The sequence below is a fragment of the Lonchura striata genome, chromosome 14 (genome assembly GCF_050655825.1).
Source record: "Lonchura striata isolate lonStrDom1 chromosome 14, ASM5065582v1, whole genome shotgun sequence".
NCBI lineage: Eukaryota > Metazoa > Chordata > Aves > Passeriformes > Estrildidae > Lonchura > Lonchura striata.
Window position 1 is genome coordinate 2,828,233 of NC_140716.1, and position 13,705 is coordinate 2,841,937.

General features: G+C 53.5%; 1 protein-coding gene and 1 long non-coding RNA gene across 4 annotated transcripts in view; one reads left to right on the forward strand and one right to left on the reverse strand.

Annotated features, from left to right (window-relative positions):
• Window positions 1-2,671: 2,671 nt before the first annotated feature.
• Window positions 2,672-4,518, reverse strand: LOC116184151 (uncharacterized). Its single transcript, XR_004148896.2, has 2 exons — window positions 4,431-4,518; window positions 2,672-2,823 (listed from the first exon to the last, which is right to left on the reverse strand). It is a non-coding gene; the product is annotated as an uncharacterized LOC116184151 (long non-coding RNA).
• PEMT (phosphatidylethanolamine N-methyltransferase) overlaps window positions 3,382-13,705 on the forward strand; it is a 42,219-nt gene continuing 31,895 nt past the window's right edge. The window contains exons 1-2 of one of the 3 annotated variants that reach the window (XM_085592114.1): window positions 3,382-3,499; window positions 6,249-6,356. In XM_085592114.1, the coding sequence (XP_085448240.1) occupies window positions 6,264-6,356 (93 nt within the window). In that variant the 5' untranslated portion in view covers window positions 3,382-3,499; window positions 6,249-6,263. Of the gene's footprint in view, window positions 3,500-3,594; window positions 3,745-4,318; window positions 4,698-6,248; window positions 6,357-13,705 lie in introns of those variants that run through there. The other 2 variants (XM_021549958.3, XM_021549951.4) reach the window with 2 other exon arrangements.

Genomic DNA, 13,705 nt, shown 5'->3' on the forward strand with positions numbered 1-13,705 from the left:
CACATGGAAATTTTGAAGGTTTTCCTGGCTCTCTGCATGAGGGGAATCACACAGGGGATGTGGCTTTTAAGAAGGTTTCTGCTCCAGGGAATCACGCTGTGCTGCTGGTTCGGGGCAGGGATGTGTCATCCTGCTCCTGCAGGTGTTAGGACTTCTTTTTGCCAGTTCTTCCAAGAAAGCATCTCCCGTGGGCAAACCTGGCTGGCAGGACTCCCTGACGCCAACACAGGCATCCTCAGCTTTCATCAGTGACAAGCCTCCCACGCCGTGACACGTCCCCTTCGCAGGGGCAGATCTTGAGCTCCCAAGCATTTGGCTCCAGTTTCTGCCTCATGCTGACACATGGACGAGCTGGAAGCAAAGAAAGCATCCTCTACCCAGCTTGGCTTCCAGTTTGGGAGCATCTCAGGCCTTCGGAGAATTTAGGTACGTGGAGGTGGTGTTGGTTGTTCTCTGTATCCCTGGGTATTTAAGGGAACTCAAGGAATGGGGGGGACATGGAAAGGAGGAAAGGAGCAGCTGTCTCTCTGGATTTACAGGGATCAGCAGCTGAGCAAGTCCTCAGCATAACCAGGGTGTAACTGGGAGCAGAGTCTGCCTCACATACCATATGCTCCCAATCCACTACGCTCAATCAAGCCTAATAAAATTGATAGGGGAGCATTGAAAATCTCGTGATTAATTCTTTATGATCTGTAATAGGGGAGCTGTGTGCCAATTACTCAAGTAAATCATTCATCAGAAAATAAATAGAACTAACCTCCAGCACAAACACTAGAGGATTTCCACCAGGATTGCAGGTCTGGATTGCAGCATCACACCGCTGGTAACTGTACATTATCTGATGGAGGACACAGCAGTAGCTGCAGTTTTGCTGCTTCTCCCCAAGGTTTCAGCTCTGTGCTCCAGCATCATTTGTTGTTCTTCACCACACATTTCAATGCTCTGTCCTTGATCTCTATGACCCATCAGCACAGGCTCTTGCAGGTTTGCAAGGGCCAAAACTACAGGGATCAGCTTTATTTCAGGGCATATTTGAACATGAGGGCCATGACACAGGGACCTGGACAGAAAGGAATGGACATAAGACTTGTATTTTCTTTTGCCAGCAAGGAAACCGATCATTTGGCCTGGAAACTTTTTCCTGGTCTTGCAAGGAGAGTTGTCCCTCTGTGCTGAAGTTACCGGACTGCAGTTTCCCAATCAATGTCCCATTTCTAAGGGAAAACCACCCAACAGCACTCCCTGCCCTAGATTTCCACATGTGGGGAATTTCCCGGGTTGTGTTTGAAATTTGAAATGCTCCTGAACAAACCACATCTTGCCAAGCCACAGCGTCCTGCTAACACATATTCAGCGTCCTTTGCCATGATGCAATTCCATATTCATTGGGGCCCTCTTGGGATCGTGGTGGGATTTCAAGGGGCACTGAAGGAGTTCATGCTGGGAAAGGACTTGGGAAAGCTGAGGGCAATGTCCTCTTCCTCAGCTCGGTGCTCAGAAAGGGAGAGCTGGATGAAAGGCATGCCATGGGGAGAAGGGGAGGGACGGGCACATAAAATCCAGCCTTTGCAGAAAGCCCTCTTTGTCTCCTGCACAGCTGCAGGGATGTGTCCAATGTGGGATGAAGGCCAGCATGGAGAGGCCCCACTGCCACAAACATCTTCTTTCCCTCTAACATGGAAAAACTTCCACAGACAGGGAATTTGGCAGTGGAAATGGCGAGGAGGCTCAAGTGTGATTTGCTGCCCCAAACACAACTGAGCCGGTGGCAGGACACTGGATTCTGCAGCATGTGCCTTCATTGGAGTGACAGGACAGATGTTTCCATGACAGCCCAGCTCTGCTGACCCTAAATGAGGAGCCAGGCCAGCAGATGTTTTTTTTGTCTGTGCATCATCTCACCATCTGCACCTCCTCACCACCCATCACTGTGCAAGACCCATTCCTCCTCCCACTGTGCCACAACACCCTTGTCCTTTCCCAGCTGGCACCGCTGGCATCACCAGCACACCCTCCCCTTGCAGCCGTGAGGACAGTTTGGAGATCTCTCCCCACCAATTCCTCCTGGAGAGGGACATGAGCATCTCACATATTCCAGCCACCATCGCTTCCCCACCGCATCCACATCGCCCTTCCTGCTGCTCCCAGCACGCAGCTGGTGGGACTCAGAACAAACATCCTCCCACCTGCTCCCGAGATGGCAGAGGCGCTAATTACACACTTGGCACAGCAAAATTATCCAGCGCAGTGGAGAAGAGGCCGGAAGCAGCTGGAGATCATCCATGGAGAACGCTGCTCCCACCCACAGTGCCTCGGTGTGTGCCTCAGCCCAAACCAGCCCAGCTCCTACCGGGAATGTGCTCCCTGGGCCCTGTGTGAGCACCCCGAGTGCCGGAGCTGATGGTGCAGGTGGGGATGTGCTGGTGCTCCGAGGGGTTTGGAGCAGCAGAACTAAGGGAGGTTGGATTCCTGTGGAGCCAAACTGGGGTCCCTGGGGTGTGCTGAAGTGTATCCTCCAGAGATGCCATTCTCCTGGGGAGGGCTTTGAGTGAGCCATCACTCACGCACACTTTTGGTGCCTGGCAGGACATGAGTACTCAGATATCCTCTCCCTTTCCTGCTCCCATGAGACCTCCGGGAGGGACTCTTGCAGCTCATTCACACCAAATTCCTTTCAGAAGAAAATTTATTTCCTTGCAAAGCAGAATCTGCAAAAGCAGAGACCCTCAGGGGTCTACAGGGATGATACTACCCGATTTCCCAGACAGGTCCAGGACTGCAGCCCATGAGGTGCTTTAACCAGAAACATCCTAGAGAGGACTGAAAAGAAAAAAATAACATAAGTAGTAATAATAACAGCAATAAAAAAAATATACTGCACTGGCTGAAGGCAGAAGGCTGCAATGAATTGTCCTTAAAATACGTTTAGACTTGGTAGCTTTAGATTTTGCCCTTGAATGAGTAATATTGGTCAAGCAGCATTCAATTTCCTGTGCTAGGGAGCCACTGCAGTTGTTTCCCAGCTCCGGGCCCCGGTGCGAGCGGTGAACTGGGACAGCGCAGGGGATGGGCAGGGATCACAGAACCATGGAATCATAGAATGGTTTCGGTTGGAAGGGATCTTACAAATCATCTCATTCCACCCCAAGCCATGGGCTGGCAAACCTCGCGCTAAGGCTCCAAGCCCAGTCCAGCCTAGCCCGGAACACTTCCAGGCACGGGTTTCTCTGGGCAAAAGGGAATGGGGAGGAATCAGGCAAGGGGCAGGCACGGGGGCTGGCAGGGCACAGACGGGGGCTGGCAGCGCCCGCCTCTGCCCCCGCAGCAGCGGTGCCCACTCGCTGCCCGCTCCGTCTCCCAGCGGGGCCGTCCCACGCCCAGCCGCTCCCCAGCTCCCGCTGCGGCCCCGGGGGCTCGGTCCCGCCCGCTCCCGCGGCTCCCGCGGGCACGGCCCAAGTCCAGCCCCGCTCTCCGCGCGGCCCGCCGCCGCCGCGAGGTCAGTGCTGCCCCGGCCCCGCCGCGCTGCAGGCCCGGCTCCTCCCGGCGGGGCGGGCCCAAGGCTGCTCCCGGCAGCGCCGCCGCGGCGCTCGGGCCGGGCCGGGCCGGGCCGGGCGGGGGCACCCGGCCATGGCGGGGCGGCGCGGGCCGGGCGCGGGGCGGCGGGAGGCGGCGGCGGCGGGCGGGGCCCGGCGCTTCCCGCGGGAGTGCTGCGAGGGGCTGGGCGGCCTGGACTACGGCCAGGTACCGGCGGGCCGGGCCGGGCCGGGCGCGGGCGGGAGGGCACGGCCCCGGGGAGGGCCGGCCTGGGGCGGCGGGGGGAGCCCGGGGATGGATCCCCCGCTCCCTCCCCGGTGCCGCCGCGGGGCTCGGCGGATCCGCTGGGAATGGCCCGCGGGCAGCAGGCCCGGGGATGCTCGGTGCCCGGTGCCCCAGGTGCGCGCACCGCCCTGCGCAGCCCGGTTCCAGCGCAGCCGGGACGGCTCGGGCTGAGCACGGGCTGAGCAGGCAGCAGGGCTGCACTGGCACTGCGCGGAGTGCCCGGGGGTGCTGCCCCTGCAGCTCTTATTGAAGCGCCCATGCAGCTGTCACCCAGGTATCCATTTGTCTCTCAGGTGCCGATACAGCTCTCCCCCAGGTGCCCATGCAGCTCTCATCGAGGTGCCTGTGTTGCTCTCCCCCAGTCCTGTAGATCTCTCAGCCGTGTGCCCATTCCTGTCTCCCCCAGGTGCCCATGCAGCTCTCATCGAGGTGCCTGTATTGCTCTCCCCCAGTCCTGTAGATCTCTCAGCCGTGTGCCCGTTCCTGTCTCCCCCAGGTGCCCATGCAGCTCTCATCGAGGTGCCTGTGTTGCTCTCCCCCAGTCCTGTAGTTCTCTCAGCCGTGTGCCCATCCATTCCTGTCTCCCCAGGTGCCCATGCAGCTCTCACCTGGCTGCCCATGCTGTTCCCACCCTCCTCCCTGCCTTCGGGGCTTTGATCAAGCGGGCACCTCTCGCCGCGGTCATTGATCCCCCACCGTGGAGGAGGGGGCAAAGTTGAATGTTCTGTGCCTGTTACGTGGCTGTCCCAGCAGCTCGCAGAGACAGCTCATCCCATTAGGGCTCCCCTTTTATCCCGAAAAGCACACGCCAGGCACAGGCCAATCTGCCTCCCGCTGGCAGCCGCGAATTTGGTTGTTGAGCAGGAGAAAAGAAGGTGAGTGCAATGTTAACGATGGTGCCTGCCAGGAGTTAGTAGGTCAAGAAGCTTTTGTTCAGCCCGTGCTAGCACTGTGCTCAGCAGCGTACAAAACGAGAGGAAAGAAGCTGTCCTGGTCCCACGGGATTGCAATTGAAGCGGGATTAGACAGTTCGGCCCCGGTGCCAGCAGCTGCTTGGGTTGTGGCTTGGCACTTTGGAGGGATGAGGTCTGGTGGGGAAGGGCTGCTCCGGGGTGAAGGGATGGGAGGAGAGGCTGTGGAGGATGGGAACAGGGGGAGATGGGTCTGGATCAGGCCACGGGGGCTGTTCCCATTGTTCCCTGCCAGCACCTGCGTCCCCAGGGCTTGGATGAAGGAGCCTGGAGGATCTGGGGCAGTGGTGGTTTGAGGGCAGCTGTGAAGATCCATCCCCCCTTTCTCCAGGGCTGTGCCATCTTTGCTGCTGCACTTTGCACCTTGGGCACTCGTGGTTGGGCAGGAGGCTCTTGGATGTGCCTTGGGCTAGCACAGGAGCTGTTCCCACAGCTTTTTCTCTGGGCTAGGAGAGGTGCTGGGTTTACCAGCCCTTTTCCATGAATGACACTGTGGCTCTCGTTCTTCCCAAGAGCCTTTGAGGAGCCAGTGGGAATTTCCCTCTAGATACCTTTTCGAGCTGTGCCTGTCCTCTGGCATCCAAAGGTCTTGAAAACACAGCTGTGTTGGGGAAACCAAAACCTTCCATGTCTAGATGTTGTCGTCTTGGTTTTGTTTCAAGCGAGGGCTGGGATTGGGATGGGCTATTTTGTTTTTTGTTTTCAAAGGTTTTGACAAAAAAAAAAAAAAAAAAAAAAAGACACTGGCTGTTTTTCATCCAAATACCAGCACAGGGAGAGGGCGTGTGGAGGGAGAAGCAGCATGGCTTACTGCACGTAAGAACGCTGACAATGTCAGAGAGGTGTCTTGGGAAAAATCTCTCTTTTTAAAAAGGAGAGCAGCAAGTTTTAAGGGTTTTTTGCTGTTGTTATTAAGAGAGGAAATACTTTTGCAGCTCCTTACAGTGCAAATGCATTCCCCATTGCTGTGTGTGTGTGGGGGGGGGGGTTGCATCACTCTGACTTTATGGGAGATGAGTTTGAAGCTGACACAGTTCATTGATAGGGGATTCCATGCAGACTCACATCCCTGGGGACAGTCCTGTGTCCCCAGGATGCTGAGATGCTGTGGAATGGTGCTCCCTCTCCTAAAACTCATGAGCTGGCAGCTGAGGACTGGTGCTGATCCTCAGAGCAGCAGTGTCACCTCTGAGCCTGTGTCCTTCTGGGCACGCTGTGAGTGTGGAGCTCCCAGAGGGCCCAGTGTCCCTGAGGTTTGGGGGGACAGCTTGGAGGATCCCCCATCCTTCTTCTTCTGGGCTTTGCACCTTGACACAGCACTTTGCAAGCTGGAACAACAGCATTGCTTAGGGCTAATAAAAGGTTCATCTACCCTTGGGGCAGCTGGTGTGTTTGGTTTGAGGTGAAGTGCCCCTGTGGGATCCTGCACTGCAGTAACCATCCCTTCTTCCACAGGTGGATGTGGCAGCCATGGTGCAGCTCTTTGGCTACGTGGATGTGACTGACACTGGCTTCATTGTGGCTGTCCTCTCAATCGCCTTCAACCCTTTCTTCTGGAATGTGGTAAGAACTGCCTCTGTGCCAGCTGCTCTTTTACTCTCTGCCTTGCTTTCCCAGCTTCCTTTGGGAGGAAAAACCTCTTTTGAGAAGTCTGCTGGGCTGGGTGGGGGGAACTGTGCTCAATTAAACCTTAGGAGTGGGTGAGCAGGGGGCTGTGCTGCAGCTCCTGGGGCTGGGGGTGACTGTGAGGGCTGTCACAGAGGAGGTGAAGGTGGGACCAGCTCAGGATACAGAAAGAATTCCGAGCTGAGCTTGGGAAAGGGAGCAGAGCAATCAAACCACATGTCCCACCCAGCAGCCAGGCACTGCTCACTACTGGGACTGAGCATGAATGGCATTAATCCCCATCAGGGTAGCTGCACTGGATATGTTGCCTGCTGCTTCCCCTTGAAATATCTTGGCAGCTGTTCTTGTGGATGGCAGGAAGCAAAAACAGACAGCGAAAAGTTGGCCTGAAAAAATTCCTCCTCCATATTGCTGCACAGCCTGGCAGAGAGCTGCAGGGTTGGCAGCAAGCCAGCCCTAGGAGGAGCAGGATACCTGTGCATGGGTGATGTTTGCTGTGGCTGTGGGTGCCACAGTGCTTTGGGAACCAAGGCTGGAGAAACCTCCACTGCCTATTACTGCTGTGGTTTGCTGCCTCCTTGCAAAACCAGCAGGAGTCATTGCTAGCCCCATTCTGGAACATTCCAGAGCCAATGTGCCAAGCAGGAAGCCCAGGCTGGCTGCAGGGCGAGGTGTCTCCCACCCTGCAGCACCCTCAGCAGCACAGCTGAGGTGTGGGGTGAAACATCCCTGCGAGCACAACTGGAAATGGAATGTCATCTCAGCCATAATTCCTAAATCCACCTGCCAAACCTCCCTGCAGAGATTCTCTCCCTGGAGAATTCTCCTTAAAAAGGCTTTATTTTTCCAGAGGGGAAGGACTCGTCTCTCTCTGAGTGCGGGGGCTCTTGAGATTGTCTCACACTGGGCTTTGGAAAAGGGAGGCTCTACTGGCTGTGAGTCACTTTGGAAACCTCTGTCGGAGCTCTTTGTTGCAGCCTCTCTAATTTTTCATGCAACTCGTTATTAAAAAGTCTCACGGTGTCTGAAATGCGAGCTGGAATATGCCACATTATTTCGACTGCGGAGTCATCATTTAGCATAAAGAATCAGCGAACAAGAAGATTCAGGATGTGGTCTCTGGGGGGAGAGGCTGGCTCCAGCGAGAAGCTGCATGAAAGGCAAAGAGAAAAGTACTTTATTAGCATCTGCTGCTATGCCTGCAACTCGTGGGACGCCTGCAGCTTGGGAAATAGCGTTGCTTTTTGGATCAGGAGTTTGGCTGCTGTTAAAGGACAGGGAAAGCCGATGTAAGAGCAGGAAGTTTGTTGCTCTGCGCTGCTGTTGTCCCCTCGCAGGGACTGGAGAACGGCACCGTTGGCAGCAGGTGGCACTCCAAGCCAGACGAGCAGGAGATTTGAGTGAGCAGCCTGAGCTGGGTGTTGGGGAAAGCTCTGAGCGTGGCATTTCGTGTTTCCCCGGCTGGAATGGGCCGGGTGGGTCTTGCAGTCCTTGTGCCTCTCTCCTTACTCTGCTCAACCCCCCGAACATCTCCCTGGTGTTTTCAGTCCCAGTGTGTGGCTCACACCAGGCAATGCTGGAAGGTTCTTGCAGGGAGTCTGTGGGTCCTGCAGCCCTAAACAAGCCCCCTCTGTTGGGTACATTTCAGCAAGAGTGGCCCTGGCTACCCTTGGATTTTCCCTGACCTCCTTCCTTTACCTCCTCCTCATCCTTTCCTCCATGTGGTCATTGTCCCCTCCCTGCACCCAGCCAGCAGCTCTTCTTTCTTTCCCTACATCCCTGCACAGACTCTCTCTGTCCTTGGCTGTTTGAGTTCCTTCCCAGCAGCTGAGATTGCTTCTGCATCTGAATTACTCTCGGTTTCCAAGAGCTTCAGTGCAAAGACCGGAATTCTGCACAGTGCCAAGCACTCTGTGCTCTCTCTGCTCAATAACTAATGTGGGACGCTGATCAAAATCTCTCCTGTGCATGAAATTCCTGATTTGGATAAAAATTGGGTGGGGATGCATTGATTTTGTTCAGTTTTTTGTTCAGTGTCTTAATTTCCTGTTTCTGCTGAACTCCAGCAAGGTCTGCCTCTTCCAAAATTTGGTGCTGGGCTGTCCTTGCTGTGCAGCACCTCTGAATAAATATGTGGTGGGGGAACCCTGGCTCCATGCAGTGCTTGGATCATGGAGAGGCACATCCCAAGGCCTTGATCATAGCAAGGTGACCTGGTGAGCACCAGGCATGTTTCTCTGGGACAAAACCTGTAGTGTTTGGGAATGAAGCACAAACTCTGGAGGCTGTGCAGGAGTGTGGCCTCCAAAGAAAAATGTGATGCTTGTCAGGTCTGTGGATGTACTTTAGGTAAGAGTAATTTTGAGGACCAGAGCCTAAGTGGGGCAATTTGCAGACTCCAGCTGGGCTGTGCTGATGCTCCCTCCTGTTCTCTGCAGGGGTGAAAAGCTCTTCCAGAAGGCCTCAGGACTAGCAATTCCCACCTTCCTCCCTGCAGGCATGTGCAGGAGGTTACCAGCAATTTCTCCACAGGGCCAGCAGCTGCATTTCCTCACCAAACCCTGGGTTTGCACCCCCTCTTCTGCGTCTACCTCCTTCATGCCAGTTAAAATCCTGCCTGTCCCTGGACAGGTTATATTGTCTGTGGCATAGCCTGAATGTGTTCCTGCATTATTCTCTAATTTTCTCATATTTTTCCCCCATCTTCTGCTCATGCTGTCTCTGCTTTCCCACCCACTGTGTCTGTTATGAGAGGAGCTCCTGGGAGCTGTGGTCCCACAGGGTGCAGGTGAGGTCTCAAAAGGAAGTAGCAGAGCTGTTTTGGGAATGAAATCACTTAAAACTCCCCAAGGATGTTCAGTGCAGCCAGGAGACTTGAGCCACTGTGGGGCTGTAGAGGGGCACCCAGCAAGGAGCAGGCACATCTCTGGAGCTGTGCCATAAAACGTTAATGAGGCCAGAGCAGCAGGAACTTCAATAAATCCCATCTGTGTTTGGAAAGCCTCAGAACGATGGGAGAAACTTCTCATCCCTTGGTAACTAAGGAAGGCATTAAATAAAAACTCCTCAGGGACAAACATTTGCAAGCCAAGAGAAGCAGATAACCTGCATGCAGGAGGCTCCAAAGAGCTGGCTGAGCCTTGGCACGCGAGGACTTTCTAGAAAGCTGGAAGGTTTCTGTCACTCCCAGTAGCAGCCAGGCATAGCCATGAGGCCGTAGTCTGACGTCCATCACCACGCAAGTGGGGAGTGCATCCATCAGCAATCTTTTCTTGATTTGAGCCTCTTAAAAATTTAGGTCTGGCGTCATGGACTGATTTAGAAATGGCTCATCTTCAGCTGGCGCCCTCACTCCTCCCATCACCTCTGGTCACCCCCAAGAGATACCGTGTGTCTCACAGGAATCTGCAGGGTGAAACCTCAAATGTCACAGCTAGGAACAGGCTTGGCGTAATTTAGCGTGATTTTAAATAAAATAGACCCCATCAGACAGTGATTTTATTTTTCAAGGTTACAGCTTTTCCTGTTCAGGGTAACATGAGCTCTGTTCTAGACTTCTGTCAAGCGTTTAAGCTGCATGAGGTTTTGATTAAAGAAGTAGTTGCACAGGGACCTGGGCTGACAACGCCTGGCTCCTGATGGATGTGTATCTCTTGGTTCATTTATTTTTAATTTCCCATCCTTTTCTCCTCCTTTGGAGACTGGAGGAATCTGCCTAGTGGGTAAGAAGTGCGTGCACTGGAAGGGAGGGGGGGATTGCAGACACTTGTAGTCTTGATTTCACCTACCTCTGACCACTTCTTGCTAAACTTGGAGGAGGGTGCCTGGCCCAAAACATCCCCACGCTGCTGGGAAGTAGATGGAAGCTCAGAAGATGTCAGGATTCAAATCTCTGTGAGCCAAAGTCTGAGAAACCTTTTGGAGACAGGAAAAAAAAGCCTGATCCTGGGAGATTTCAGCAGCTCTCACTGCCTGTCTTAGAGAAGGAAAGGACTGAGCTGTGGCTTGATGGTGGTGTGTCAGCACCTTGCTGGGGAAAGGAAATTGCAGGGTATAAAATAACTGTGTGAGTGCTGGGGTGGCAGCAGAGCCTTGCAGGGAGTGCACCTCAGTCACCTGAAGTTTACAGGATTTGGAGATTAATGAATTGGGGCAATTCAATATTTTTTTTCTGGCCTTCAAATTCTGTCAACCTGCGAGACTTGTGGGCTCCCCCACAAACTTTTGCCTTCCTGCAGCTGCAGGGGAGAGCAGAAAACAGCCCTCAACCAGATTCTGGAAAGTGCTTTTAGACCCCAGCATAGCAGCCATGGCACAGCGGCGATGATTATCTGCTTATAACAGATGCTAGATCAATAGCAGGGCTTCAAGCCACGCTGCAAGGCAATTGACTGCAGAAAGTGTTTCTTTATTGGGGTAAAGCTGGGCTTGCAACGAGGCTCAGATCCGCTGTTACATCTCCGGTCTTAAAATGTCACCACCAGCTCTGATGCCTTTCATCCTTTGTGCAGGGAGAGAACGCACATTATTCATAATTGGACTCTCTACCAGGCAGCAATAGCCATTTTCATTTCCTACAATAGCTGAGAAAGAGTGAGGATTTGCCTTTTTTTTTTTTCCCCATCTCCCAAATAGCATTTAGTGGCAATTTTATTCCAAGTGACTTGGTAACGCTTTCACTCCGGCAGCGAGGGCTTCGCAGCGCCGCTGTAACGCATGGAAGCGGATGGCATCGATTCTCCAGCTCTCGTAACAGAGCCAGTCCTGCCTGGGTGTGTAACACCAGGCCTGCTTGTCTCCTAAATTTAGCTTTTCCAGCATGTCAGCACCGCTGTGAGCCTCGTAACAAGCACCAAAACTGGGTCGCACCCTCCGGCATGCCGGCTGGACTGGCACAATTAGGAGCGCTGTCACCTTGAGGGAGAGCCACATCCTTTGTCCCAGCACTGCTTCCCACAGCCTCGCAGCTGGAGGTGGTGGTGTTTTCATCTGAATCCTCTTGAAGGAGCTGTGCAATGTGTTTTTATGATGTCCCTGCAGGCTGAGCTGCCTGTGGTGGGGGTATGGCGGAGCCCAGCCTGGCCAGGCAGCTGTGAGCTTAGGTGCTTTGTCTGTGTGTCGAGCTGGGCACGGTCTCAGGGCTCTGGGTGAGGTGGTGACAGTCATTCCAGCAGCTGCCCACCCACTGTGCAGGGGTACCTGCCAAGGCAGGCTGTGCTTGGGAAGCTGAGCCATTTCTGTGCCTGCTCCGAGAGTGAATTTGGGATCCAGCTGGTGTGCAACGTGCCAGCTCAGCATTTCTCAAAACCAAGGTCAGAATCTGCCTCTCACCTCACAGCTGACCCGATCAGCAACCTCCTTTTTTTAGCATCTGCAGAGTGCTTCTCTGAAAACTTAGGGTCTTTGTTGTATATACTGGACTTCTCTTGTTTAGTATTTTAAAAATAAACCGCAGGCTTCTGGCAGCCCTGCTGGAGTAAGTCAGCACACACACAAAAGATGAAAAAAAAAATATTTAAGCCAACAGTCTTGTTTCCATATGGGATCAGAGGATTATCTTTAGACCGTGGAAGCTGGAAGAGGCCCTTTCTTCTCCATCCCACTCCATCCCTCTCCTGCCATCCTGCTGCTAAGCCTTCTCACGTGCTGATGAGGTGCTGCTCATGAAACGCAAGTCTGTGGCCACCTGTGTCTCACGGGACAAGGGAAAAGGAGCAGCTGGAAGCAAAAAAGAAAGTGGTTTTATCTCCCCAGACCAGGAGGTGTGGAAGAGGCAGCTCCTCCTGCGTGGCCCTGGGCTGTGGCAGTGTTTGTGCCTGGGGCTGGGAGCTGCTGGAGCCCCGAGGGGAGAAGCCCCGCTGCCAGCCTGGAATGTCAGTGACCCAGGAGCTGGGCAGGGGCCTGCTACAGTCACAGACATGAGCCGGGGCTATTCCAGCTGGGCCGTGACACAGACTGTTTAGCAGAAGCCTGCCCAGTTCCCAGAAGGATGGGATCTCCCAAAATAGGCTGTTTTTACGGAGAAATGCAGACACGCAGTATGCTGGGTGCTTGTGGGAGGTTATTCCCGCATGCCCCTCTGCTGTGATTCCATCAGAATGCAGTTGCATCTTCTGCATGTTTGGAGATTCACAGTGGGGAGGGAGTCCTTGGGGTTTCATGGTGGGGGTGCTGACTCTGGCTTGTGGCAGGCTGGTGGCACCCCAAAGAAAATGCCACCTCAGTTTCCCTATTTTTCCCCCCTGGGTGAACTCTGGGGGATGCATCTCCAGTTGCTCACAGGGCAGCAGGAAATGGGTGGGAAAGTAGATTAGTAAATCACTAAAGCAAAACCCTCCACGTGTTTTCCACCTCTCTAGTGACCTCAGTGACATGTGCAGCTGGAAATGGTTCTTGGCAGGAGCATTCCACATGCCTGCTCTCCCGAGTGTGGCACCAGATACTTCAGCAGCCTGGTTAAAGCAGTGCTTGTTGGATATTGGTTCCTTGTAAATATTAGAAACCTCATCTTAATTAAAGCAAACAAGAATGTGCAGCCTCCTAAGCTGCCTGCCTGCATCAGCCCCCTTAAATTCCCTTTCTTAAGGGATCCTGACAAAGCTTCAAAACCCTTTAATACCCAAACCCGGGGAAAAACAATTGATTTTTGGTAGCTGGTGCCAATGTATTTTGTTGATGGAGGACATGAGCTGTGGACGAAAGAGTGTGCCTGGGTTGGTTGATATGTGGCAGAGGGATGGGAGCAGCAGTGCACTGATTGTACTGAGCAGAGAGTTTTGATTTTGGAGGGTGACCCTAACCCAGGGGAAGGGCTGTGGAGCTGCTGCCTGAATTTTCCTGTTCCCTACCAAACCATCTGAACTTCTGTGCTTGCTCGCATGCAGGAATGAGGTGCAACTTTCTTGGGAAGTTAAAAAGTTGGTTTCCAGAAAACACCTGCACATGCACATGGCTTCATCAAACTGCCTTGCTCATCCCATGGGTGTTGAGGTCAAGGGGAGGAAGACTGGTGGGAACTCTTGATTTTCCCATGTGTCATTGAGATCATGAACCTCTGTTGTAAAGTACAGACTCACCTGGATTGGACAAGATCTTACTTGGTTTCTTTCTTTGTGAAATCTTTCTTTGTTCCCTCTTTTTACTCCCCCAGACCAGGGATGATGCAGCTGTGGGCTCATTCTTCAGGTCTGCATGTGCAAGCTCTGCTTTGTCTGGCTGAAGGGTTTTCACTTGCTATCTTTATAGGTACATTTTTGGTGTGATCCTTTTTGTACTTTGGGGAAGAA